General features: G+C 43.6%; 1 protein-coding gene across 5 annotated transcripts in view; it reads left to right on the top strand.

The window, feature by feature from the left end:
• Nucleotides 1–27,257, top strand: part of LOC144671471 (sodium/calcium exchanger 3-like) — a 269,876-nt gene extending 242,619 nt beyond the window's left edge. For 4 of the 5 annotated variants that reach the window (XM_078533401.1, XM_078533400.1, XM_078533404.1 and 1 more), the window contains 3 exons: nucleotides 2,836–2,935; nucleotides 9,294–9,569; nucleotides 26,102–27,257. In XM_078533401.1, coding sequence (XP_078389527.1) covers nucleotides 2,836–2,935; nucleotides 9,294–9,569; nucleotides 26,102–26,478 — 753 coding nt within the window. In that variant the 3' untranslated portion in view covers nucleotides 26,479–27,257. Of the gene's footprint in view, nucleotides 1–2,835; nucleotides 2,936–9,293; nucleotides 9,570–15,573; nucleotides 15,957–26,101 lie in introns of those variants that run through there. The other variant, XM_078533402.1, reaches the window with a different exon arrangement.
• Nucleotides 27,258–27,873: the final 616 nt, after the last annotated feature.

Genomic DNA, 27,873 nt, shown 5'->3' with positions numbered 1-27,873 from the left:
ATGCAGGCAGAGAACATTGATTGGGTTGACACTTGAGCACATATAAAGTGAGACTTACTGACCTTGGGGTGAGGGTTGTGTTAGGAGGTCTATACTTGTAATGTTTCTGAACTGAGTAAATATTGGCTCTGGTTTCATCCTCCACCGACTGGCTATCAGGAATTTAACACTGAGCCAATTCTGTCCTCGAACGACATCCTTGCAGTTATACCTTTTTCTCCACTGGATAGCAATTGTGAACATTTAGGTCATAAGTGGCAAAAACACCATTACTGCTCCCACTAAGATTAACTTACTTTCAGATCAGCAATCAAACCTAGGTACATGTGATTTAGTGTTGCTGTTATGGGCAGGACAGGGGTTAATTTAAACAGTCCTGGTTTCTCCTCTCACCACCGTCCATAAACAGAAGGATGTTTTGATTTGCTTCTTCCTTTATATGTGGTGGCGTGTTTCCCAACCCCTCAGTTTGGTGTGATCCAATTTACTATAAATAACCCCACAGCAAACTTGAGATAGGATGAACTCAGAGCGTTTGTTTATTTGTGTACACTCAAAATGCAGGAGGGGGATTGCTACATAGATCCCTGTGCACTGATACAATTAAAGAGGGATAAAGAAAGAAAGATTTACCGGGCAAAGACCACAGAGAAACAAATTATTGTTTCATATGAGTCTGGAGTCCAGCATCAAAGTCCAATGGTGTATCTCTTCACAGAGGTCGACAGGCCAAAAATCGATGCTGGGTAATTCACTTTTCCAGTAGAGATGGCTTCCTTGATGAGATAGGCCTGCAGAGATGAATCAGTCTTGTAGGCAATGGCACAGAGGTTCCAGTTGAAACAGTGTAAATGGGGACCAGGCAGCTCCACGAGGTAATATTGCTGGTTCCCCCAGCTGGAGGTTTATGTCACATGACTTCCACCTCTGTACCCTGGCTTTGGGTCCCTGGGATTGTTAATGTTCCAACCATTTAGTCTAAAAGAGAGGCTGCGGGATCCTTTGCCCTAGCAGATGAATCGGCTCCGGTTGGCCAGACCTGGCTAAAGAAATGTAGATGGCCTTTGTATAGTTCCCTTTGAATTTGGTCTTTGCAACCCACAGGGAGTCGTTAGGGTTCTTCAGAGATATTGAGCTGTCAGTTTTCTTGTTGTTCAAGTGTCACAGACAGGCATAACTTCAGTCAATTTAAAAGGGTTTTTGTTCAATTTTTTAAATTTTAGAAATTAGCCATGAGGATATCTATATATATTTTATAAAAATATAGAGTGCGAGTTTTAACCCCCTGACAGTTACAAAGTTACTCACTGGAACACTGAATGAGTTTGATAGTCTTACTTCTTATTTTATCTACTGCATGCTGAGATTCTAGGAGAGAAAATTGCAGGGAAAGTCACAGAACCATTGGTGGAGACGAGACATAGTTTGGAGATCACACTTCCTGAGCTTGAATGGTTGTGGTCCTCTGGATGCTTTTCCAACATAGCAACTATGTTTCCAACCCTGAGGGTCCAGATGGTAAAAGGCCACTTGTCCTTTTAGGCCTCCTTGCCTTTGCTGCCTGTCCCCCTTGGACCCTGTGATCTGAGGTATTGCAGGTATTGTGGTTAATTAGTTTTCCTCAGCCTCTCCTAAGAAGCACTAATCTGGCATTCTCTGAGGAAAATGAAGCAAGTGGCGCTGTTAGACTGCTCACCTCTCACTTCCATGTAAGTTCAATGGTTGTCCATCTGCTACAGGTACTCCTTCCCTTGTCTCTTAATTGTATCTGGGAGGTAAGTTCTTCAGGTGCACTCAAGAGCATCTTCTCAATTATTTGAGGGTCACTGAACCATAGCTTATGCTGTGAATTTGCTACAGGGCAGGCAGGGAGGCAGGTCCCAATTCTACCTTAGCTGGAACAGGGATTTGAACCCACTCTGTTGGCATTACTCTGAATCACAGCTTAACTGTCTAACTAGCTGAGTTAAATGGACCCCCTCAAGAAGGATTTTGGGACCTACAATACTGATCATTTAAAAGCAGCCTTTGAAGATAAGGTTTCTTCATTTCATGTGGTCTCAGGATGATACTGCAAATTTTTTAAAAAAAATTGTTTATGGGATGGGGGCATTGTTGGCTAGGCCAGCATTTATTGCCTATTCCTAATTGCCCTTGAAAACTGAGCAGCTTGTTAGGCCATTTCAGATTCAACCACTTTGCTGTAGGTCTGGAGTCACATGTAGGTCAGGACAGCAGATTTCCTTCCCTAAAGGACATTAGTGAACCAGATGGGATTTTACAACAATTGATACTGGTTTCATGATCATCATTAGACTTTTAATTCCAGATGTTTTATTAAATTCAAATTTTATCATCTGCCATGGGATTCAAACCAGGGTCCCCAGAGCATTAGCCTGGGTCTTTAGATTAATAGTCCAGAGATAATACCACTACACCACCACTTCTGATTTCAATGATGTTAAAATCAAGAAATTTTAAGGACAGGAGAATGACCAACAAGCCACACCTTTGATTGATCTCCATCCCCATCTATCTGCTTTCTCACTTTTATCAATGTCTCCAGCAATTTATCAAATTTGCTTTTTGAAAGGATTTATACTGTTCACTTGAGTTTTCTTTCAGGTGAGTTATTCTGCAGCTCTATTCCATTTTGAGTCACAATGTTCTCATTAAACTAATGTTCTATTTTTAATCCAGTGATCCCTGAAATTTGAGCTCTCTTCATGTTGTTCAATCCTTTTCCAATCCTGTATTTATTGTAGGCTCAGCATTCACTCTAAGTGTTACTGTGATGTCAGAATGCTTTTATAAATCTGTTTTTCTGATTGGCAGAGTACTGTGGATAAGCTGATAAAGAAGACAAACCTGGCATTGGTGATTGGTACACACTCATGGTGGGAGCAGTTTATGGAGGCCATTACAGTCAGTGCTGGTGAGATAACATTTTGATTTCTCTCTCTCACAGTGTTAGAGCAGTTGTCCATTCTAAATTGTACACTAGCCACAGGGATAGCTATGCTTGATACCATTCTAGCCAAATGAAAACACCATACACTATACATGTAAATGTACTCTATGGGCAGAATTTTATGCCAGCAGGAGTTCTTATCGTCCTGCCAAAGCCAATGGACTTTTGAATGGCTCACCGCATTTCACGGCCCTGCCACTGCTGCGATGGGGTCGTAAAATTCCGCCCTAAATGTGTAACCACCATTCTGTAACCCCACAGCACAAAGCACTAAACAATAAACACTATTACACTTTGCTTTCCGCCATAACGTTCTATCAACAAAAGTGCATAAAGCACAAAGCACATGTATATAACATGCAATTATGAGTTTTCCTGCACATCTCCCCTTTGTTACAACTTAAAATCTACCTCTTTGATCACCAATATTCACCCTAAGTCTACTGACTCTTACATCTGCTTTGGCTATACTTCTTCACACCCAGCTGTCTGTAAGGACTCTTCCATTTTCCCTGTTTCTCCTTCTCAGCCACATCTGTTCTGATGATGCAACTTTCCGTACAAGCACATCCAATAGGCCTTTTTTCCTCAGCCAAGCATCACCACCCCAGCCCCATAGTTGACAGTGCCTTTGATTGTGTCCATTCCATTTCCCACACTTCTGCTGTCACCCAGAACCACGACAGGTTCCCCTTGTCCTCAACTTCCACCCCACCAGCCTTCATGTTCAACAGATTATCCACCACTAATTCCAGTTTGAGGCCATCACCAAGCTCACCTTTCCCTCCTCTTAGCAGCATTCCAGAGGGTCCATTCCCTCCTTGGCACCCTGGTCCACTCTTCAATTACTCCCAACACATTCTCCCCTTCCTCACACTTTCCTTATCACGCTCCCCACTCTGGTTCTCTATTCTCACTTCTAAGCAGCCTCAGACCTGGTCTCCTACACTTCTGGATGGAAACATGGGAGTGGAGCTAGTTCATTTGCTGCCCAGTTGGGCCAGAAAATAGTGAAAGGTGAAATAGGGATCTGAGGAAAAGAAAAGTGTTTTGGGGTTTGGGGGGGGTGGGAGTTGGGTGGGGGGCACGGGGAAAAGATTCCACCAAACACGTAAATTGAGTCAAGGTGTTGAGATTGGAAGTCAAGGGCAGATAGCACCAACGTGTGTAGGACCACCACAGTGTATTTGAGACCCCATAATCTTTCATTACCCAATTAAGTAGGGGTCATTGCCTTGTAATTGGGAGTTCTGTCTTCTTCCTAACCCCTCTAACCCTGAGGATGAGGTCAAATGGGGAGCTCCTACCACTGTTTTGGCTGCGATCAGCTCATACAATGCGGGCTTCCTTGCTTTGTATGGTTCAGCTACTCTCTCTCCTAAACAATTCACATCATTAAAAGTAGAAACGCAGGTCAGCATGAGTATTCTAAAAAAAATGCAAAGGGAACAGAATCGAAAAGCAGAAATAGACTTACACCAAACCTCAGTTAGACCACGTTTGTAGTACTGTGCTTAGTTCTGCTCTGTATATTATAGAAAGGATGTAGAGCCACTGGAGAATTACAAAGCTAATACCAGAATTTAGAGATTATAATGATCAGGAAGGACTCAACAGGCTGGATCTCTCTTCTCTGTGGGGGTGGTATAGGTGGTGGTGGGGAGGGACTTAATAGAGGTCTTTAAAATTATAAAGGGGCTTCAGAGGGTGGATATAGAGAAGTTGTTTCCTCTTGTGAGAGAGTCCAAAATTGTGGCTCATAAATATAAGATACTAAGATCGCTAATAAATCCGGTAAGGCATTCAGGCCAGTAGGGTCAGTGGTTAGAATGTAGAAGTTGCTACCCCAGGGTGTTGTAATATGCCTTTAAGGGATATCAGCATGACATCACTAGAAGGGAAATGTGTTGTGTGATCCAGTCTTAGTTTCACTTTTGCTTTGAGCAGAGTGCGTATACACAGCTCTGATGTCTTCAAGCTTTGTACCTATGTAGAACTGTTCTCATGTGTCTAGTCTTAATAAATGAACCCACAATGTGTTCATCCAATCCCTTATGAGCGACTGGTGCCTTGTATCTTATACAACAACAAAGACATCATTACGATAACACAACACAGGGTAATAGAAGCAAATAGCAGAGATGCATTTAAGTGGAAGCTAGATAAGCACATGAAGGAGAAAGGACTAGAAACTTATGTGGATAGGGTGGGAAGAGACACTGGATCTTAAACACTGGCAGAGGTCAGTTTGACTGAATAGCCTGCTTTCGTGCTGTAAATTCTACGTGCAGTAACACTGCAATCTACCAGCTGGTAAATGATCTCAGCATGTCCTGGGTCTGCCAACATGTTAAGTTTATTGGGTGTCATTTATATTGGTGAGGAGTGTTATTGTCCTGGAGAGGTAGTTTGTCTTCTGAGCTGCAAATCCATCTTTAAAAATTCTTTCATAGGATGTGGGCATCGCTGGCAAGGCAAGCATTTGTTGCCCATCCTTAATTACCCTTGAACTGAATAGCTTGCTAGGTTATTTCAGATGGCAGTTAAGAGTCAGCTACATTGCTGTGGGCCTGGAGTCACATGTAGGCCAGACCAGGTAAGGATGGCAGATTTCCTTCCCTAAAGGGTATTGGTGAACGTGATGAGTTTTTACAACAATCAATGACAATTATCATGGTCACCATTACTGAGATAAGCTTTTATATTCCAGATTTATTAATTGAATTTAAATTCCACCAACTGTCATTGTGGGATTTGAACCTATATCCCTGGAGCATTAGCCTCAATCTCTGGATTACTAGTCCAGTAATATTACCACCACACCACTGTCTTCCCAAGGGCTAGTATTATGTCTTTGTGAATGCTTGGCTGAGTTTAAAAGCTACAATTATCTCATCAGGAAGTTCTGAGTTTGAGGAGGCTATTTATCGTTAGCTCACTTTGATGTGGGGTCTGAGTAGACATTTGTTTGTTTTATAAGATGTTGAACACTTGAAGAGATTTAAAAGCTTTGAATGGCCCTTATGAATATAAGTTTCTTTTTGTTATGAAGTGTATAGCAGTAGAGCTATATTAGATTGTTAGAAGCTTTTTTTTCATTTCCACATGGCTCCTGAGGTCTGCCCATGGTTGATAATGTGTGAGTGGCTACGGAGTTGGAATGGAGGGTATGAGGGGCCATGGAGTTGGGCTGGGGGCATGAGTTGGCATTGAGTTGGCGTGGTGGATATGAGTGGCAATGGGGGTGGGAGGGAGGAGTGAGGGGATGTGAGGGGTCAGAGCTAAAGGGCCTAACAACTTCTAAAACAACTAGTCCCAGAGAATTGAGGTAAGTCTTCTAACCAGCCTGCCTCGGCACTTGGCTGCACCCATATCTGCCTACGTTCTGTTTCCGGAGTCAGTGGGCCTGACTGCATCTTGCACCCCTCTCCCCCCACCCCCAGACCAGAAGTCATGCACAGCAGAGCACTTTTTTACCAAGGCGGGTCAAGCGAGCTGGGAAATTCCCTGATTTGTGCTACCTGCCTCGGTAGCCAAAATCTGGCCCTGGGGGTTAAAAATGCTTTGCCAGCTTATCCAATGGAGCCAATTTCATCACCAAGATAACTGGCATTCCAATGAGATGTTCCTTTCTTGTGCAGATCACTTCTAATCAGAATATTAGAACGAAGGGCCTACTAATCATTGTAACTGAGGGCAAACACATTAGAATCAATGGAAAATGGATTTGGGAAGTATATACTTTTATATTATTATGAGAGCACCATTTTAAAATCGGTGTTGGAAGTCTTGGGTTCTCTTTGTTCGTTCCCCGTTCCTATGTCTGGCTGGAGTTTGAGGATAGTTTTGGGTGTCTTTCCCACCTACTAGAATAGCTGCTGGAAGTAAACAGGTTCGCTGGGGGAGGAGGAGGTGGTGGTGGTGTAGTGGTAATGTCACTGGACTAGTAATCCAGACATCCAGACTAATGCTCTTGGAGATGTGGGTTCAAATCCCACCACAGCAGCTGTTGGAATTTAAGTTCAATTAGTAAATTTGGAATATAAAGCTTGTCTCAGTAATGGTGACCATGACAACCATCAGCAATTGTTGTGAAAAACCCATCTGGTTTACTAATGCCCTTTAGGGAAAGAAATCTGCTGTCCCTACCTTGTCTGGCCTACATGTGACTCCAGACCCACAGCAATGTGGCTGACTCTTAAATGCCCTCTGAAATAGCCTTGCAAGCTAGTCTGTTCAAGGGCAATTAGTGATGGGCAACAAATGCTGGCCTTGTCAGTGACACCCACATCCCATGAAAGAATAAAGTGAAAAAAATGAGCTAATGTTTCAATTGTTGACCTGAAATGTTAACATATGTGTTCTCTTTACGATAGAGGCTATATACTTTCGGTAGTTTTTGTTCTTTCAGATTTCCTTTTTTCTCATGTTTATTGCTGAAATACTGAGCTGTACTAACTCTATCCCTAATAGCTCTGAAATTATCATGTTAGAACATGCATGTATCACGTGATGAACAACGTTCTTTAATACCCGAGGTGGAACAGGAAGTTTCTACTGTGTTGGAACTGGTTTAGAGAGACAGAACTGTTTGCAAACAAATCAAAGGAGATGGGTATGCTATTAATAGATCTTGCTGCCAGCCGGGTATCATGAATCTGCAAAACCTGAACTGAAACAACCAGATTTTCTGTGACAGGCAGTGTCCCACAAGTGTCTCTGAGGCAACGAGTTCATTTTCCTTTCAAAGAGAAAAATATATCCAAGTTCAGGAATTCTCCATCCTCTAATGAAGTCAAAATGAGAATCTGAAGATTCAATGGGATGGACTGAACTTCATGTATAAGTCTGTACCAGTATGCTTGTTTGCATTATTGGGTAGGTTTGTGAAGCATGATTTTGTTTAGCAATTAAGTTTTATGTTTTAAATTAATTAAACTTGGTGTACCAGCTTTTAATTTCTACTTTTAATAAACCTGATTAATAGATTATAGCCTAGGCTTCGATTATCTGTTATCTGAACTCTAAGAGGATACAAAAGGATTTACATCATTCTCAGCGAGCAAATTGCAACCCTGGGGAATGTAGTTTTTCAGTTATTCTATGTACAAAGTCACAATGTGGTTCTTGGGAAGTGAGGGATCATCGAGTGCCTTTCGCAAGCCTCAGAACATCCCACCGCCCTTTAAAGCCATTGAAGTATTTTTGAGTTGTAGTCATTGTTATATTCTAGGAGTGGCCTTTGATCCTCAACATGAGAAAACTATCCGGTAACCACTGATTAAACTTATAGGGTGGAATTTTACGGCTTCATCGCGGCAGGGGTGGGGCTGTAAAATGCAGTGAGCCGTTCAAAAGTCCATTGACTTCGGGGGGACCGTAAAATCTCGTTGGCATAAAATTCTGCCCATAATCACTGATAGATGGCATTTCTCGTGGATACCTGTAAAACATGCCAGGAAGTGAATTATTCAGTTTGGATAGCAACATGGGACCAGTGAATGGAACAATAACAGCTTGCATTTATATAGGGCTTTTATTGCAGTAAAACCTCCAAGATGCTCCAGAGGACCATTATCAGATATTACTTGACACTGAGCACATAAGAAGATATTAGGGTAGATGACCAAATGGCCAAAAGCTAGGTCAAAGAGGCAGGGTGTAAGGAGGAGAAGTTAAGGGAGGGACTTACTGTGAGTTAAGACATGGGCAGCAGAGTTTTGGGTGACCTCAAGTGGAAATGTGGTGGAAACTTATTTCAGGGTCAAATACGATGTGAAGCTTGTGAGCAGTCAGGTTCAATATTGAACTCAGATCAGTATCAGGTAGTGACCATGGAATGGGATAGAATTGGTGGCGAGAGAACGAAGCTCATGATGGGAACTGAAGACAGACAGTTGGATGAAATGAGAGCACTTCCAGAAAGGAATGGGAAGAGATCAAAATCTGGAGTTAAAGCTTCGGTAGAGTAGGATCTCGCAAGTGGGAGAGACAAAATCTAGGTTCAAAATCCGCGAGGCATTCCTCGTGTCGAGTTTGGGAGTGGCAACATTCTTGAACGTTGGATTCTTGGGGCTGAGGCTAAGAGTGACAGTATTCCAGGGGTTGAGACTGGGACTGAGACTGGTAAGAATGGCAGAGCCAGTTCTGTTTAATCTATATGCGCTATTACTATTTGTGATCTCCTTGCACTGTTTTTCCCATCAAACAGAATTCAAAAAGCTCAAAATCTTTACTCTTTTGAGAGTGGGAACCTTGTAGGTGCATCATATGTTTTGAGTCTCTGCACCGTTCTGAAATATGGTTTACTTTCTTTTGACAGGCGATGGTGAGGATGAAGATGATACCCGGGAGGAGAAGCTGCCTTCTTGTTTTGACTACGTCATGCATTTCTTGACAGTTTTCTGGAAAGTTCTCTTTGCCTTCGTTCCTCCCACTGAGTACTGGAATGGCTGGGCTTGTTTTGTCACCTGCATGTCTGTGATAGGTTTACTCACAGCTTTCATCAATGATTTGGCTTCACATTTTGGCTGCACAGTTGGGTTGAAGGATTCTGTGACAGCTGTGATTTTTGTGTCACTTGGCACCTCTATACCAGGTAATTAATGGAATGGCAGCAGGAAAAAGCATAGCCAGGAAGCCTGCCACAAACACCCATAAGACATGAGGTAGAAATTCACCTTGTAAAATGGATGTTATTGCAATGACCACCATTATACACTCCACTTGATCAGTTCAGTTAACTATGGAGTGATACCAATGCACTGTTAAGCATCCTTGATCAAACTGAATCACACCCCAAAGACCTTAAATCACCATCTGAAATTTGATACAAGTTAAACTAGCAAAGGAATTTTGTACGTTAACATGTTCAGTATTAATATCACATTATTTCAACTATTTATAATTTAGTATACCTATGTTTGTAATGGGGATCCCAATACCAATTTGAATTACTGATTTTATTGCTGCAAAAAGAGATATGCTACCAAAGCTTTTTGTCTTGTACTCATCGGGACAGCTCACAAGATAAACCAACAGTACAAGGAACAACAAATTATACTGCATGGGAAGAGAGTGCTGATTGATTGGCAAATGCAATCTGATTGGTACAGGCATTGCCTGCCTGGTTTGAATTTGAAACAAAAGCTTGGCAGTTAACAGTTAGCTGTTCTCGATGGCAATGCCTCTACCAATCAGAGTCCACTCACTTGCCAACCAATCAGCACTCTTCTCATGCTGTATAAATTGTTTGCTGTTGGTTTATCTTGCGAGCTGTCCTGATGAGTGCAAGACAAAAAGCTTTGACAGCATGTCTCTTTTTTCAGCAATATTCAAGTTCTGCACTACCAAGTGACAACTGACATTTTCTTTGAAACATAAAGCCTTTCTTGGTCCATTTCCCTTTAGTATCCACTATATACCTGTAGTTTCTTCTACTTTCTCTGCTAATATTTAAAACCCCTGTACAGTCCTCTGCCAGAACATATTGAAACAGATAAAAATGGACAGATCATATATTCACTATCACCTGGTATCCTACAAAGGGAAAATATTTATTCAGCTCTTCTGAAATTCTGTGCACTGTAGAAGCAAATGTTCATGTCAACCATGATGGCCTTTCCTAATTCTGGGATTGGGGTAAGTATAGCAGACATGTTTCAATACTAGGCAGCACTATAGTATTACACAAAGAATTACACAAGCTGCAACCACCCAATGTCTGAATGCAGCAGAGGAAGCTCAGATTGTTGTCATACAGGACCAGCTTTTTGTCATCATGAGTGTGGATTACAGAGTGCAACGGTCACAGCGGCCCAGTAAACTATCTTCCCACAGAATACGAGGATTGCTGAGGTGCAGATGGCCTCAGGGGAGTGGCAGTGGTTCCATAAAGCATGCACCTGCCGATCTGTCCCAGAAAAACAGCATTCGCCCTCCCATCACAACCAGTCTGTTCATGCCCTTCCTGCTACCTGTCAGCCAGCCAGCCAGCCCAGACAGCTGCTGCCCATGCTGAGTTGGTGCTGTTCTCGGCCCAGGATTACTAGAGGTTGTCCTACAAGGCCATTGGCAGCCTCCTCTACTGACAGTCATAGAATCATGGAATGGTTACAGCACAGAAAGAGGCCATGCAGCCCTTCGTGTCCGTGCTGGCTCTCTGCAAGAGCAGCTAACCTACTCTCACTCTCCTGCCTTTTCATCTTGGCCTTGCCATTTTTTTTAGATAATGATCCAATTCTCTTTTGAAAGCCTCATATGAATCTGCTTACACCACACTCTCAAGCAGTGCATTCCAAATCCTAAACACTCCCTGCATAAAAAAGTTTTTCTTCATGTCACCGTTGCTCCTTTTGCCAATCACCTTAAATTGGTGTCCTCTGGTTCTGAAACGTTTTGCCATTCAGAGCTGTTTCTTTCTATCTGGTTTGCCCAGATGCCTCATGGTTTTGAACACCTCTATCAAATCTTCTCTTCTCCAAGGAGAACATCCCCAACTTCTCTAGTCTATGCAAGTTGCTGAAGTTCCTCATCCCTGGAACCATTTTTGTGAATCTTTTCCTCACTCTCTCTAATGCATTCACATCCTTCCTAAAGTGTGGTGCCCAGAACTGGACACAATATTCTAGTTGAGACAGAATGAGTATTTTATACAGGTCTATCATAATTTCCTTACTTTTGTACCCCATGGTCCTATTAATAAAGCCCAGGATCCCCTGTGCTTTATTAACTGCGCTCTCAACCTGCCCTGTCACCTTCAATGATTTATACACATATACACCCAGGTACCTCTGCCTCTGGACCCTGTTTAGAATTGTACCCTTTATTTTATACTGCCTCTCCTCATTCTTGCTACCAAAATGAATTATTTCACACTTCTCTGCATTCATTTTTACCCGCCACTTGTCTGCACATTCTACCAGCCTATGTCCCCTTATCGATTCTCACTATCCTTCTCACAGTTCACAATACTTCCAAGTTTTGTGTCTTCTGAAAATTTTGAGATTGTGCCCTGTACACCCTAATACAAAGCAGGACAAATAAAGAGGGCACTCAGTAGAGAACATATCTCCACCATGTGTGTTAACTCAACGTTCTTACAATTATGCAGCTTTTCCTTGAGGCTTTTCCCTGCCTGGCTGATACTCTAACTACAAAGCTGTAAAAATAAATCTTTTTATTAAGAGTTTCCATCTTACTGAGGAAGTTTTAGGCTAATTCAAATCCAACAACCTGCTCTGAAAACTCTGCTCACATTTTGACAGCTATGGCAAATTGCAACCCAGCAGCTGTGACAAGCAGCAACATTCTAAAACAAAACAACTCACATCATTCTAAAAAAGTCAGTTTCCCCTATTTCCCACTGTTAATGGATCCTTTAAAAAATTCCAGGATCCAGATCTTCATCTTTGCCAAAAACTAATCAGATCTTTCTTGGCCATACTCTATCTGTGTACCAGGTTTTGTTGAAATCTGCCCATTAGTTTTTGAGATATATTGTTTATAAACAGGGGCGAAAACATTACCTCCACCTGGCTTCAGTAGCGGAGGTAAAAAGCAGGGATCCTAACACCAACCCTGAATTTGGTCCCGAATGATCATTTCTAAAAACACTCCCACTCACTAGGTTAAACTAACTGGCCTGTAGTTGTAAGGTTTATCCTTACAACATTTTTTGAACAAAGATGTGAGATTTACAATTCTCCAGTCCTCTGGCACCACCCTTGTATCTAAGGAGGATTGGAGGATTATGGCCAGTGCCTCCACTATTTCCACCCTTACTTTCCTCAGTATTCTTGGATGCATCTCATCTGGTCCTGGTAACTTATCAAGTTTTAAGTACAGCCAACTTATCTAATAATTCCTCTATCAATTATTAGCCCAGCCAATGTCTCAACTACCTCCTCTATCACTATGACTTGGGCAATATATCTCTTCCTTGGTAAAGAAAGATGCAAAGTTTTTATTTAGTAGCTCAGACATGCCCTCTGCCTCTATGCATAAATCCACTTTTAGGTCCATAATCAGCCTCACTCCTCCTTTCACCACCCTTTTACTATTTATATGCCTATAGAAGACTTTTGGATTCCCCTATATGTTAGCTGCCAGTCTCTTCTCATACACTCTCTTTGTTTCACTTATTTGTTTTATCACTTTCCCTCTGAACCTTTTATTTTCAGCCTAGTTCTCGCTTATATTATCCAACTGACACCTGTCATATGCACTCTTTTTCTGCTTCAACTTACTCTCTATCTCTTATGTCATTAGGGGGTTCTGGATTTGTTTGCTCTACTTTTCCCCCTTGTGGGAATGAATTTTGACGGTACCTGAATTGTCTGTTTTTTAAAGGCAGTCCATTGTTAAGTTACAGTTTTACCTGCCAGTCTCTGATTTCAGTTTACCTGGGCTGGATCCGTTTTCACCCATTGAAGCCTTTCACCAGCCATGCTGCAGCCCACTGTGTAGGAACACTGGGACAGGCAAAGGCACAAGGCAAGCTGAGCTAGGGGGAGAAACTAGCAAGAAGGGCCTCAAAGGTAGTAATCTCCAAATCTCTGGTAGTGACCATGTGCTGGTAAGTAGAGAAAGAGGAGGATAGTGTAGATGAATGCTTAGCTGGAGAGATCGTGCAGGAGGGAGGGCTTTAGATTCCTGGAACATTGGCACTGGTTCTGGGGGAGATGAGACCTGTACAGGTGGATGGGTGCATCTGAACAAAGCCAGGACCAATGTCCTTGGAAGTCATTTACTCTGATGACACCCAGCACTACTCCACCATAACCTCTTGTGATTCCTCCACTGTGGCTAAATTGTCAGGACCTGCTTATTTGACATTCGGTTCTGTTTGAGCAGAAATTTCCTCCAATCAAATATTGGAAAGACTGTTTGTGATCTCCACTCCAAACTCTGTTCCCTAGCTACAGACTCCATCCCTCCCCCCCCGGCAATTGTCTGAGATTAAGCCAGTCTGTTTGCAAACTTAGTGCCACGCTTGATCCCGAGCTGAGCTTCCGATTTCATATTTGTGCTAACACTAAGACCACCTATTTCCACCTCTGTAACATTGCCTGAATTTACCTCTGTCTCAGGTAATCTGCTGCTGAAACCCTCAATCGTGCCTTCGTTACCTCCAGACTTGACTATTTCAATGCACTCCTGGCTGGTCTCCCACATCCTATCCTCAGTAAACTTGAGGTCATCCAAACTGCTGCATATGTCTTCACTTGCATCAAGTCCCATTCCCTATCACCCCTGTGCTCGCTGACCGACATTGGCTCCCAGTCAAGCAACATCTTGAGTTTAAAATTCTCAACCTTGTTTTCAAATCCCTTCAAGGCCTCGCCCCTCCCTTTCTCTGTAATCTCCTCCAGCCCCACAACCCTCCGAGATACCTGCGCTCCTGTAATTCTGACCTCTTGAGTATCCCAATTGTAATTGCTCCACCTTCAACTGAGCGGCTTGCTAAGGCCATTTCTGTGGGCAGTTAAGAGTCAACCACGTTGCTGTGGGTCTGGAGTCACATGTAGGTCAGACCAGTTAAGGACGGCAGATTCCCTTCCCTAAAGGACATTAGTGAACCAGATGGGCTTTTACAATAATTGATGATAGTTTCGTGGTCACCATTACTGAGAACAGCTTTATATTCCAGCGTTATTAATTGAATTTAAGTTCCATCAGTGGCTGTGATAGGATTTGAACCCATGTCCCTAGAGCATTTGCGTGGTGACATTATCACGACACCATCATCTCCTTTAAACAATCCTGTGTGTACAGATTGCACACCAGAGTCATTACGCCATGTCGTCATTGGCGAGATCTTGTTATTGAGTAGCTGCCTTTTGACTTGCCTTAATGCAAACAGCAGACTGCCACAGGATAAAGCCATGTCTGCTGCCAGGATAACTAGCATTAACTTGCATGATTCAGTGCTTAAGTTTGCACATTAGCTGGACATTGAGAATGTGGAATCTCTTTCGGTTCTGGTACATGACAGAGTTCACACTTGGCAGCTGCAAAACGAAGTGCCTGCAGTCAACGGCACTGTGGTGCTGCGGTCACTTTTACAGCCATCTGGCAGCAGGGTCCAGCTGTGACTGCAGCAGGTGGCAGTGTTCAGTGAGACATTCCTCACTGAGTTTCAGGTACAGAAATTGCTTCCTGAACATCCTGGATTGATATGGTTTCCTGTTGAGAATCCTACTCTCGCTCTTCCTCAACCCTCTCCCAGCAGCTTGCCCTGATTTCCGTGGCCTCCAAGTTCTGTTGTATTACAAGGGGCATGCCTACTAGTACACCCATGTCTGGGGACAGTTGGTTTGTGCAGAAGCCTTGAAGTCAGCAAAAAGTCCTTCAGCACCTGCCACCCCTCCCTGTAGATTTTTACAGCTTTAAAACTACCAGGGAAAACAGCAAACATTTGTAGGATTGTAGCAAAAGCCAGTGGGAAACTACCAGTTTTAACCTGCTGCTAATGAGTAATCAGCTGTGTGAGGTTAAGATAATTAGTTGGAGAGGGTTGAGCTTCAAAATGTTATCGGTGTCAAATCAGTATTGCACACTAATTGACATCTTGATCTGCCTGCTCTGTTTATTTTCGACAGCCATTCGCTGCATGTGCGCAAAGGTCCTCACCAAGAAGGCATCCAACGCAATTCTCCACATATGAGTGCCTGCAAGTCATGGGCGCCTTTTTGAAGCTCCATGGGAACTTGTAGCATCCAAGAAACATTCGCTGATGAGCCTAATTTCTCACCCCAGTTGTCAACACAAATATGAATGGTGTTGTTGTAGTGTTCTTGTCTGTCATTGACGACTTGGCAAGTGAAGTGAAGATGTCTCTGACAGAGGGTCACTTGAAGACTTGCCCCCAGCAGGATATTCATACAGTAGAACAGAAGCAAGCTGTTTTCTGTCATGTCAGAGCCAATGCCATGCCATACAAAGCCTTATCTCTTCCCAAAGGAAAGGTGATGCCATTGGAAACATGCAGCCTGCACTGAAAACACAGTACAGGATATTCCCGAATAGACTCTAGGTTGCTGGCTCAAAACAGCAGGCCATTTCAATCCCTACAAGGCCATAAGGAGAACTTACAAGCAGCCGCCATAATTCTTCAATTAGGGACCACTTTATATATAGTACCTAAAATGGACAAAAATGCCCTAGTTTACCGGGAACAAGAAGTATAGTTTCACAGCATGATGATCCTATTTATTGTAGGCACTATTACAAAGAGCATTTTGCTTAAATTTTGAAGGCATGAAGTATATGTTAATAGATAATGATCGGGAAGGCAGCCAGAAGCCTCAGAATTATCACAAGACTGAACAGGAAGCTGCAGCAAATAATTTGTGCAAGTTTTCAAATCCGTACTGTTGAACATTGCAAGGGACATGTGTCACCAACCTCTGTGGCAATTCCTTCATCCTCCTCTTTCATCTTCCAGAGCTTCATATTACTCCTGAAGCAATGCTAAAAGTAAGGCCCCTGTCTCTGGTGATGTAGCTAATTAGGCAGGACACAACAATAAGTTACCCTGTCATTGGTGTAGCCGCTTGAATAGTCCAAAGATCTGAAAACATTGGCCCCTATATCTACTGGGTGACAGAAAGTGGGTAGGAATGCTGGACAGGAACCTGGAAGCCTGGCTTTCCAAGGAGCCCAGCCAAAACTAACCAGAGATAGTTTTTAAAATTCTCTGGAGATTTCCTATCACCAGCCAGCTTGATCGACAAGCCACCTTTTCCGATGTGAAAACGTGCAGCCCAAGGGCAGAGAATCGAAAGGCACCGATGAAAACATGGCGGTCAGGGGAGAGAGAGGAGAGATTGTGATTGTGTGCAGGGAAATAGATTATGGTTGGGAGCAGGGCTTCCATTGAAATGGTTAATAATAAAAATCCTGTTAAAGAGCCTATAAAAAAGCTTTTAATGACTAAGGGTGGATTGGTCACCTGCCACTGTTAAAACTGGGTTGGGGTCTTGCTGGAAACTTTTTAAATTTTATCTTCTCACCGGAACACAACCTACCCATTCCTTGGGGTTAAAATTAACCCCACTCTTTCAGCATTTCAGATGTCTGCTCAATGAATTTCTTGAAGCACCTATCTGCCACGTAGCTTTGTAATGTTGGGATGAATGACCAGTATTAAGGCCAATGCCTTTCGAGTGGGTCACACTTACCACCATTCCAAAGCACCTGATGCATGCCTGAGGGGACGTAGTAGTCAGCTTAATGGAGATGATATTAGGAGCAGGATTTTCCCAGCAGGCCTCAGGACTCTGCCATCAAATCAGGGCCAGAAACCCCCACTGTGTGGAGAACGGTCACTCCCTGAATTGGCCAATTATTAGCCAGAGTGGGCTTAGCATCCAATTGAAGATGGCAGGTGGGCTCTCAAAACTGGAAAGCCAATAGGAGGTGCTCCAGCACTGTAGAAGCAGGCACTGGCCTTTCTGGGCGAGAGAGAGAGGGAGGGCACCTCAAGATGGAGGCATCTTCTCTCCAACTTTTTCAAAATTTAGAATTAAAAAATCCCATTAGTAGCTGGGCCACCGCTGTAGAGGATGGCCTGCAGCTGCAGGTCAAGCAAGGCAGGCAGGGAGCTCTGGCTTGCTGCCAGGCCACTGGCCTCTTCTTGTTCCAGATGCTTCCAGGCACCCCGAGACCTCACTGGAAAATCCCAGTTGGCCTCCGACAACAGACCTTAATTGAAAAGCTGAATGTACTGTGGATGCTGGAAATCTGAAATAGAACTTAAAAATGCTGGAAATGCTCGCAGGTCAGGCAGCATCGGTGAAGATAAAGAAGGTTAACATTTCAGGTTGAAATCACCTTTCATCAGAAATGAATAAGATAGAAATGTAAGACTTATTAAGACAGTGGAAGTGGGGGAGGAGGGCGCTGCTCCCCTAAATTAGAAAAGGTTTCATGGTACAAAAACCAAGAAGAGTGGGACTGGGTATAATTAAGAGACAAAAGATGTGTCCAGGTGAGGTGTGAATGGCTGCATAGCAGCCATCTAAATGCAACATAAAGGGATAAGAAAAGAAACGAGACAAGGCTGACAGCAAAAAAAAAGTATAAAACAAGATGGAGTCAAAAGTTACCATTTAAAGTTGTTGAACTCAATGGCCAGGATTTTTACCTCGTCGGGCGGGCTTGGCAGGGGCGGGCGGCAGTAGTCAGGAAGCCAACTACCGCCCGTGATCAAGGCTGGACTGTGATTTCACACTGGTGGGCCAATTAAGGCCCGCCCAGTGTGAAACGAACACGGCAGTGCTTAGTGCTGCCTGTTTCGGAGGGGTGGGGGGGGCGGTGGTGGAGGAAGGCATACAACTTCACACGTGTATGCTGGAAAAGCTCCCTGAGGCACAGAGCTGCCTCAGGGAGATGAAAAGTTTTGAAAATGCAAAATGAAATGAAAAATAAAGAGTTGTAAAATGTTTTTAAAAAATGACTCTGTCACATGAGCAGGGACATGTTATTAATGAAATGTTTAAATTTTTATTTAATTTTTAATGGCTGTTGGAAACTTCATCCCGCCCGTGGAGGCGTATTCCTAAAAACCGTAAGGTTGGATGGGCAGCGTAAAATTTCTTTCAATTATGACTTTAATGGCCTTAATAGGCCTTTTAATTGTCAGCAGGCGTACTGCCGACTCCCATGCGTGCCCGACAGAAATATTGCGCAAGTGCGCGATGACGTCAGGACACTAGCCTGACGTCATCGTGTGTAATTTTACACTCATTTGGGTCAGGTGTGCGCCCGCCTGACGAGCTAAAAATTCTGGCCAATGTTGAGTCCAGAAGGCTGTAGAGTGTCAAGTTGAAAGATGAGGTGCTGTTCCTTGAGCTCGTGTTGAGCTTCAATGGAACACTGCAGCAGGCCAAGGACAGAAAGGTCAGCATAGGAGCAGGTGGAGAAGCTCGGGATCATGCTTGTGGATTGAATGGAGGTCTTCTGCAAATTGGTCACCCAGTCTGCGTTTGGAATCTCCAATACAGAGGAGACCACATGGTGAACATGAATACAGTATACTAAATTGGAAGATGTACAAATAAATCACTTTCTTTTGGAAGAAGTGTTTGGGGCCTCAGATGGTGAGAAGGGTGAAAGTGAAAGGAGACGCGTTGCATCTCCTGCGCTTGCACGGAAAGGTGCCATAGAGAAGAGAGTGGGTGTTTGGGGTGACTGAGGAGTGGACTATGGTGTTACGGACGGAATGGTTCCTTCAGAATGCTGAAAGGGGAGGGCAAGGGAAGATGTGTTTGATGATGGCATCATGCTGGAGCTGGTGGAAGATGATCTGTTGAATACAGGGGCTAGTTAGTTGGAAGGTGAGGACAAGAGGAACCTTATCATGATTCTGAGAGGGAGGGGAAGGTGTGACAGCAGAAGAACATTAGAAAGATTGGACATGGTGGAGGGCCCTGACAATCATGGTGGGTGGGAATCCTCAGTTGAGGCATTCATATCGGAAGTGCTAGTGTAGGAGGTGGCATTGTCAGAACAGATGCGATGGAGATGGAAAAATTGGGAGAATGGAATGGAGTCTTTACAGAGCAGTGTGTCAAGGTAGCTGTGGGAGTCTGTGGGCTTGTAGTGAATATTAGTTGATGGACTATCTCCTGGAATGGAGACAGACAAGTTGAGGAAAGGAAGGGAAGAGTCAGAGTTGGACCAGGTGAAGGTGAATAAGAATGGTGGAAATTGGAAACAAAGTCAATTAAATTTTCCAGTTCTGAGCACGAGCAGAAGCTGGCACTGAAACAATTGTCAGTGTGCTGGAAAAAGAGTTGAAGGAGGGGGTCCCAAGTAGAACTATAATAAGGAATGTTCCACATATCCCACAAAAAGACAGTCATAGCTAGGACCCATGCAGGTAACCATTGCATCACGTTTTATTTAGAGGGAGAGAGTGGAGTTGGAGAAGCTATTCAGAATGGGAACAATTTCAGCCAGGCAGAGGAGGGTGATGGTGGATGGGGACTGGTTGGGCCTCCGTTCAAGGAAGAAGCAGAGAGCTCTAAGATTGTCCTGATGGGGGATGGAAGTGTAGAGGGATTGGGCGTCCATGGTGAAGAGGAAATGTTATGTATGGCATCAGAACAGTCAAGGATGTAGGTAGGAAGAGACTGGACAAAAGGAGAAAAAAAGAGTTGAGATGGGAAAAAATAAATTCAGTGGGGCAGGAGCAGGCTGAAACAATGGATCGACCAGGGCAGTCTTGTTTTTGGATTTTGGAGTAGGAGGTAGAAACAGGCTGTCCAGGGTTGGGGCTCTATGAGGTTGAAAGCTGTGGTTGGAAGATCTCCACAGTAGATGAGGTCAGTGACAATCCTGGATCCCAAAGCTTGATGTTCGGTGGTGGGGTCATTGTCCAGAGGTGACAGAGGAAGAGTCGGTGAGTTGGTATCTGGCCTCTTCCTGACAACAACAGCACCAGCCTTGTCAGCAGGTCTGATGACAGTGTCAGGGTTGGACCTGAGAATGGAGTGTAGCAAGGGAGACAGGTTAGAGTGAGTGAAGGGAGCAGAAAATCTGGGACAGCCGATGTCATGTCAGCAGTTCTCAATGAAAGATCTAGAGAGGGTTACAGGCTAGAGGGAGGGGTTCAGGTGGAGGGAGAAGATTAGAGATGGGTGAAAAAGGTCCATTAAGTGGGAGAGACTCCTGGCCATAGAAGTGAGCATGGTGGTATGGTGGTGGAGGCGAAGGAAGAATAGCTCAGGTCATGCCAAGCTCGAAATTCATTGAGGTGGGGACCTTAGGGGATGAAGTTGAGGCCTTTGCTGAGGACAGAGCATTCAGAGTCAGAGAGGGGAAGGTGAGAAGGTATCATGAACACCTGGCATTGGGCGAGATCCGAGGAAGAGATGGAGTCATAGTGCAGAGATGGGGTGGAAGGATCTGGAGGGGTGTTGGTACCCACAGGTTGGTGAAATTTAATTGGCCTTTGACTAGTTGAATTGACTACCCGCCGCTTGCAGGCAGGTAACCCTGCTGCTGTCCGCTTGGGCCTCAGGGAAAATGGCCCAGAGGCAGGGCGGAGCGAGGGAATGGATACATTGGGCGGCAATGTGAAATTCTGTTGTTCATCTGTCTCCATTGGGCCAAAAAATTCAGTCCAAGGTGGATTTTAGCTGCAGCAGAGGTAAAATGTGTAATCCATTCCTCACATAAAAAAGAAAATAAATGCTGCCTCAATTGATTTACAGCCCCAGCAACAGTTAGGGGTAGGATTTTTAGATCGGTGTGCGGGCGTGATCAGCGAGCCCGGGAGCGGCCAGGGAATGGACCACTGCCTGTGATCAGCCCCCTGGCTGCGATTTCACACTAGCTGGCCAATTAACAGCCAGCCAGCGTGAAACACACTCTGAAATGCCCAGTACTGCCAGGGTGGGGGCGGGAGGAGAACGGGCGCTAACATAAGCGCAGGTGCGGGGGAGCGCAGAATGAAAACTCCCTGAAGGGAATTTAAAACCAATCAATAAAGATTTTAAAATCCGGAAAAAAATGTCCAGAAGTTTAATCAAAAATGCAAAGTCCGCCTGGCAGTTTCGCCCGTCCGACAACCGTAAGGTTGGATGGACCACGAAAAATCGGGGACAGTTGGAGCTTTAATGGGATTAGTTGCTCTCTTAATTGTCGGCGGGCGCACTTCCAACTTTCATGTGAGCCCGCTGACTGAAATATCATGTGACCGCGGGATGACGTCGGGATGTTCCCCTGCTTTCTTATGCTCGAGTGGGTTGGGCGCGCGCCTGCACGCCGAGCTAAAAATTCTGCCCTAGATGAATTAGGAGATATTTTAATCTCAGCATTTGCATAAAACAGAGCAACCTAAGGGCTGACACACGGAAGTCTCAGAAAATGTAACTGGGAGAAAAACTCAATGACAAAGGACTAGAGTTACTGTTTCATCAGGCGTAGAAAGGGAAGAATATCCTATTTAGTAGCAGGAGGCCTTGTGGAGCGGTGGTAGTATCCCTATCTATGGGCCAGAAGCTCTGAGTTCAAGTCCCACTTCAGGACTTGATAGCTATGGAAGGCGTGTTCATAATGTGGTAAAATCCTTCCAATATGCCTAATACCAGGTGGTAAGAGTGGGAGAGTTTCCTGATCAGCCATATTGCAGAAAGCAATAGCAAACCACTGCAGTACTTTGCCAAGCATAATCATAGGCCAATCCAATGGAAATCCATGGTTCCCCTTAGGGTGTGGTCCCAAAGGACCCTATACAGTAAACTCCTCAAAAAAAAAACCTAGATCAGTAGGCTAGGGAGCAAACTTCAGAGTAAATGCTTTGCAGAGCCCAGTTGACCTCAACATAGCTCAGGAAGAAAATGAACGACTAAGATAAAGACAAATTACAGTTTGAAATGCTAAGTACCCAACACAGGTAGGTATGGTACACACAATGCATCCTTATAAATTATTTTGTGTCAAACCATCCAAACAGTTAATAACTGGGTTTCCTGTGCAGGCCTGCCTTGAGAAGAAATAACCCATTTCAGTGCCTTGCATGTATGAGGAAAATACAAGCTGCAAGCTATAGACACTCAGAATTCTTCAAAGAACAGAGTTAATACCATTGTTCTTTATTTCTTATCCCCCCACTCAAACACTGACAGAGTGAACCTCAGGAATTTATATCAATGTGCTGCACTTGTTGAAATTAGTATTTTGACGTATGTTCTCCTTCAGTTTTTGTAGACCTAGAAAAAGACAGTTCCCACAGCCAGTGTCTCTGAGGATGCCATGGATCTCAGCACCCCATGTCATTCTGACCACTTTTGTCAAGCAACTCATTGTTATGCAGACCTCCAGAGATTGTAGTTGGGTGTCAACCTTAGCTCAGTGGTAAAACTTGAGCCACTTTGGAGTCAGAAGGTTTTGGATACAAACCCTATTCTAGAGACTTGGGGCAGGATTTTATGTAGACTAGTATTCATAACAACATGTCAAAGCAAGCTAATCCATTAATAATCTCTTTGAGCTGTCAGTCAATCTGTGAATTTAGGACCCTCTGCTGAAATAATTATAGGTTGTGGGAAGCAGCCAAATAATAATAATGACATAATGATAGCCCTTAGGGTAATGTCAATAAACAGCTATTGTAACTGCTAGAATAGATTCTTTTCAACTCTCACTGATATAGGCAGGCTGTGTTTTTTTATTTTTAAAGTGCTGGGTATTTAAATAACTTCACAGTTTGACAGTTCTATATACCTTATCCACCCTTCATGAGCATTTACAGCTACTTTAACAATTTGTGACTTCCACACTGCAGGTTAAGACCCTTGCTACATAAAAAATGGGGTCTGTTTGAATTCAGCTCTGAGTTCAAATGGCCCTGCTGAGGTTGGGTTTCCCTCAAGTGTGAGTCATGTCTTGCCCTCCTTTCCCCTACAGCTAAAATGGGATTTGTCCCTACAACTCCATGATTATCTGCCCTATAATCTCTGAGATGCAGTAAAGAGCAAAGAGCAAAGAAAAGTACAGCACAGGAATAGGCCCTTCGGCCCTCCAAGCCTGCGCCAATCATATTGCCCGTCAACTAAAACATTTTGCACTTCCGGGGTCCGTATCCCTATATTCCCATCCTATTCATGTATTTAGTACCGAGGGAGTGCTGCTCTGTGGAGATGTTTTTCAGAGAAGATATGAAACCAAGGTCCTGTCTGGTCTTTCAGGTGGACATAAAAGATCCCCTGGCAATATTTGAAGAGAACCAGGGGAGTTCTGCTGGCATCCAGGCAACATTATTGTTTAATGCCACCAAAAAGAAAACAGATTATCCATTTATTTATTTCATTGGCTGAATGGCCTGTTTCTGTACTAGAACAATCGGTGTCCAGAGGACACAGATTTAAGGTAATTGGCAAAAGAAGCAAAGGCGACATGAGGAAAACCTTTTTCACGCAGAAAGTAGTTAGGATCTGGAATGCATTGCCTGAGACTGTGGTGGAGGCAGATTTAGTTGAGCCTTTCAAAAGGGAATGGATCGTTATCTGAAAAGGAAAAGTTTGAAGAGCTATGGGGAAAAGGCAGGGGTATGGCACTAGGTCAATTGCTTCTTCAGGGGGGTCAGCACAGACACGACAGGCCAAATGGCTTCCTTCTGCATTTATGATTCTATGATTCTGATTTCATTGTATCCCAGAATGAGGCACTCCTTCAGCACATCCATTGAGCTGCATTGGAACAGATCCTTAGGCATTATGAGGTTGATTAATCCACATGACCCTTGCGTAGATTGGAGCTGAAGGCCTTCACAGCTTAAGATCTATGCCACTGTGGGCTCCAAAATATATATGTCCCTGGAATTGCCAAGTGCTCTATGGTAAACTGTAATGAAGACATCTATTCATCTATGGCTACACAGTGCCAGCTAATGGACTCTTCCATATTCCTTGCTAGACCTAACAAGGTATTTTGACTGGTCTCAAAGTGATTCCTGCAGGTGATTCTGCACGAAGAACCTTCTTTTTAGTAGCATTCCCTGTGATGTTAAACTATTTACTCAGCAGCAGAGGCATGAACTGTGTTTGTGTTCCAGCGAACATATAACTACACTTCATCTGCCAACACCATTTGCTTATCTTTAGCCATAGATTGTAACTTGCCATATGCAACCCTCGCCACCTCACTAAGAAATGAAAGAACATGCATTTATGTAGCACCTTTCACAATCTCAAGGCATACCACAATGGGACACTGTTGTTCAGCAATTAGATTTGTGTGTCCCTACACTACATCAGGGATTACACTTCAAAATATTTCATTTACTGTGTAGTGTTTACATTGCAGTGTACATTGTCTACTTTAAATAAAAAGTTACAAAGTTTGAAATTTCAGTTACCGAAGCCACAAGATTCCAGTTTTAAACAAACAAAATAAACTTTACTGTACAAAGTCAGAAAAGTAAAACAATCTACAATATTTATATTATGCTCTAACATTCAGAATTAACATGAGGCAAATATGAATTAACCTGCAAACTGTGGTCGAACACACATCATAGATCCCATGGATTTCTCAGCAACCTACGCAGATGTCAGTGACCACTGTGCGTTACAAAATCTCATTAAAACTCTGTCTCTTTCATGAGGGATTTCAAATCTTTACTTTCAATGATCTAGCCTCTGAATTACCTCAAAAGCTGCTCCAACATGGACTTCCTCAATGACTGCTCAACGGGTTCAGTCTTTTCTCCTGACACTGCGTTCCACGGGATTCACAAAGCTACACTCCCACCTCTAATTACCGGCACCCTTCCAACCCTTTCGCAGACCACCAGCTTCACTAAGCTGGCACTGCCCCTGGGTTTCTCTGGATTCCAGTGTCCTGGTTGCACTGAGCCATAAATGGCTCCCAGGGCTTCTGAGCCCTATCTGCATGGCACAGAGCCAGTGATTTCCACCACCACCTCAGCTCCCCAGGCCTTCGCTGAGCTCTAGCTGCTTGGAGCCTGCTAACAGCTCCCAGGGCTTCTCCATGAACTGTGAATTGCAGAAGGTCTAAACTTCAACCAGCCTCCTCTCCCAGCCAACACGTAGATAAATTTAAACCAGAGGATCTTTTTAGGCTCCACCCATCTCCATGACGATGTAGCCTCTCAGGGTTCACTGAATGGTTTTAAGTTAATTTAGCTCTAACCCCCAAAATAACACATCTCGCTGGACTGTATTTTTCCAAGCGGTGTAGACATCATGTCTCCAGCTCTCCAGCTAAGTAAGCCCACCTGCTGTTTAGGATCTTACCTTTCTAGCTGTTAACCCCTTAAGTCAACACGGCCCCAACATTTTAAATGTAAAAGACTCCAAGCTGCTTTATTTGGATTTATCCCATTTTCTATAGTTAACTTTAATCTTCCCAGAACTAAAAAACCTCTAAAATATTAACATGGACTATATTCATCACAGCATGGAGACATATTATTCATTTTTATTTTGCTGGAGGTAGGTGTAACAACAATCATGAGCCAGAGATTTCACTTCAGGTCTAGCGATGTACTTTGATTACTGAGAAATAACATCCTTTAACACCATATACAGTACAACATAATTTTATATCAGTGAAATACAATGAATATAATGGAGATATATTTTGGTGTTTCTCCAGATACTTTTGCCAGCAAGGTTGCAGCACTTCAAGACCAATATGCAGATGCCTCCATTGGGAATGTGACAGGAAGCAATGCTGTAAATGTGTTCCTGGGTATTGGAGTTGCTTGGTCTGTTGCTGCCATCTACTGGGCTGCTAAGGGGAAAGAGTTTAAAGTAGATCCTGGCACACTGGCCTTTTCTGTCACACTTTTTACCATCTTTGCCTTTGTTGCCATCAGTGTACTCCTGTACAGAAGACGGTCACACATAGGTGGTGAGCTTGGAGGTACACATCGCGGCAAGATCCTAACCTGTACCATGTTTGTAAGCCTTTGGTTGCTGTATGTTGTGTTTTCAGCCCTGGAGGCCTACTGTCATATAAAGGGTTTCTAAGACTGGAGAGCTTTCTTTTGCTTTACAAAGAGTAAGCTCCTCTTGAAGCTGCCAAAGAGATGGAGAGGCAGCCTGATGCATTCCAATCCCGGAGAAGCCACTTTCTCACCACAGAAAAAAGAAGAACTTCACTGGCAAAGAAAAGAGGCAAAATCCAGCTGTTGAGTTGTCTTGCCTTGTCAAAAGGTTCTAATACTGGTTGTAGCCAGCAGCCAAAATATCTTCAAGAAATCACCTGCAAAAGGTTTTTTATTCAAATGGATTTAGACTTTTTTACATCAACGAACTGAGCTTTCTGTGTTACAAATATTGAAAAGAAGCCAGCCGCTAAAGAATGGTATTTCGGCAATGTATAGGACAAGAGGCCAGCAACTTTGGCCCAGCAGATATCTGTCTTGTACTGTTGTTACAACTCATCTCACTGAATAAGCTGTTGCAGTAGCTGATGATTTATTTTGAACAGTAGAAATTTAAATCATGACACTGATAGTGAAATAATTGGAGAAAATCTGCACATTCCATGAAGGTGTATATTTGTTAGATGTGTGCAGTTGTCATTGGTTCTGTGTACTTTTATTTATCTTGCTGTAAATCCTGGTGTACAAGTTGCATCTTGATAACAATTTTGTTTGTCGGAGTGACATATACGCTGAGCCAACTTTCCCTAAAAACTGAGGATCAGTGTAGAATCCAAATTCATGGTAACTCTTCCTGTGGTGGATTTTATTGCTCTATTATGCATTTATTAAAGCTGCTGCAACCACAAATCATTTTGCTAGAAATGTCTTGTTTTTCTTCTTTTAAACATCCAGGGCTGGATTTTCGTGGAGTTAGGGGAGACACCGTGGAGATGATAAAATGGTGGCTGGGACCAGATTCCAGGATTCCTCATCCCATTCCTTGGGGGGCCCCCAATTTTCACCAGTGCGGATTAAAGATGCTGGCTGGTGCGGGTCACGAACCTGCACCCTGCATTCACGGCCTGGCTGACTTCATTGTGGGGATAGGCATCTCCTAGTACAGTGGTGGGCAACCTGCGGCCCACAGCCCACATGCAGCCCATCAGGATTCTGAGTGTGGCCCATGCGCAGGGTTGCCAATTCCGCTGGTTTCTGTCCGTGTAGTCCTTTTCCTACCAGCATTACCAAAGTGATACATGCACAAAGCAAAGGCACGTGAAGTGAGGTGTGTGCTGATTGCACACGACCTTGACTGTGAGTGCCGAACACTCCCTCTGTGTCCAATCAAAGCGCTGCTACGGTTCAATCGGCACGTTCCGCAAATTCTGGCTACGCAAGCACAGTTAGCAAAATTACTCTATCCTGAGAGACCGTCTTAGTTACTACACCGGTGGACAAGCGAGGTTGCACTTTTTATATTACTTTTGCCGGTAAT

Source organism: Cetorhinus maximus, chromosome 32, assembly GCF_964194155.1.
Source record: "Cetorhinus maximus chromosome 32, sCetMax3.hap1.1, whole genome shotgun sequence".
Classification (NCBI taxonomy): domain Eukaryota; kingdom Metazoa; phylum Chordata; class Chondrichthyes; order Lamniformes; family Cetorhinidae; genus Cetorhinus; species Cetorhinus maximus.
The sequence above is the reverse complement of the archived record's forward strand: the minus strand, read 5'-3'. Positions and strand labels throughout refer to the sequence as shown.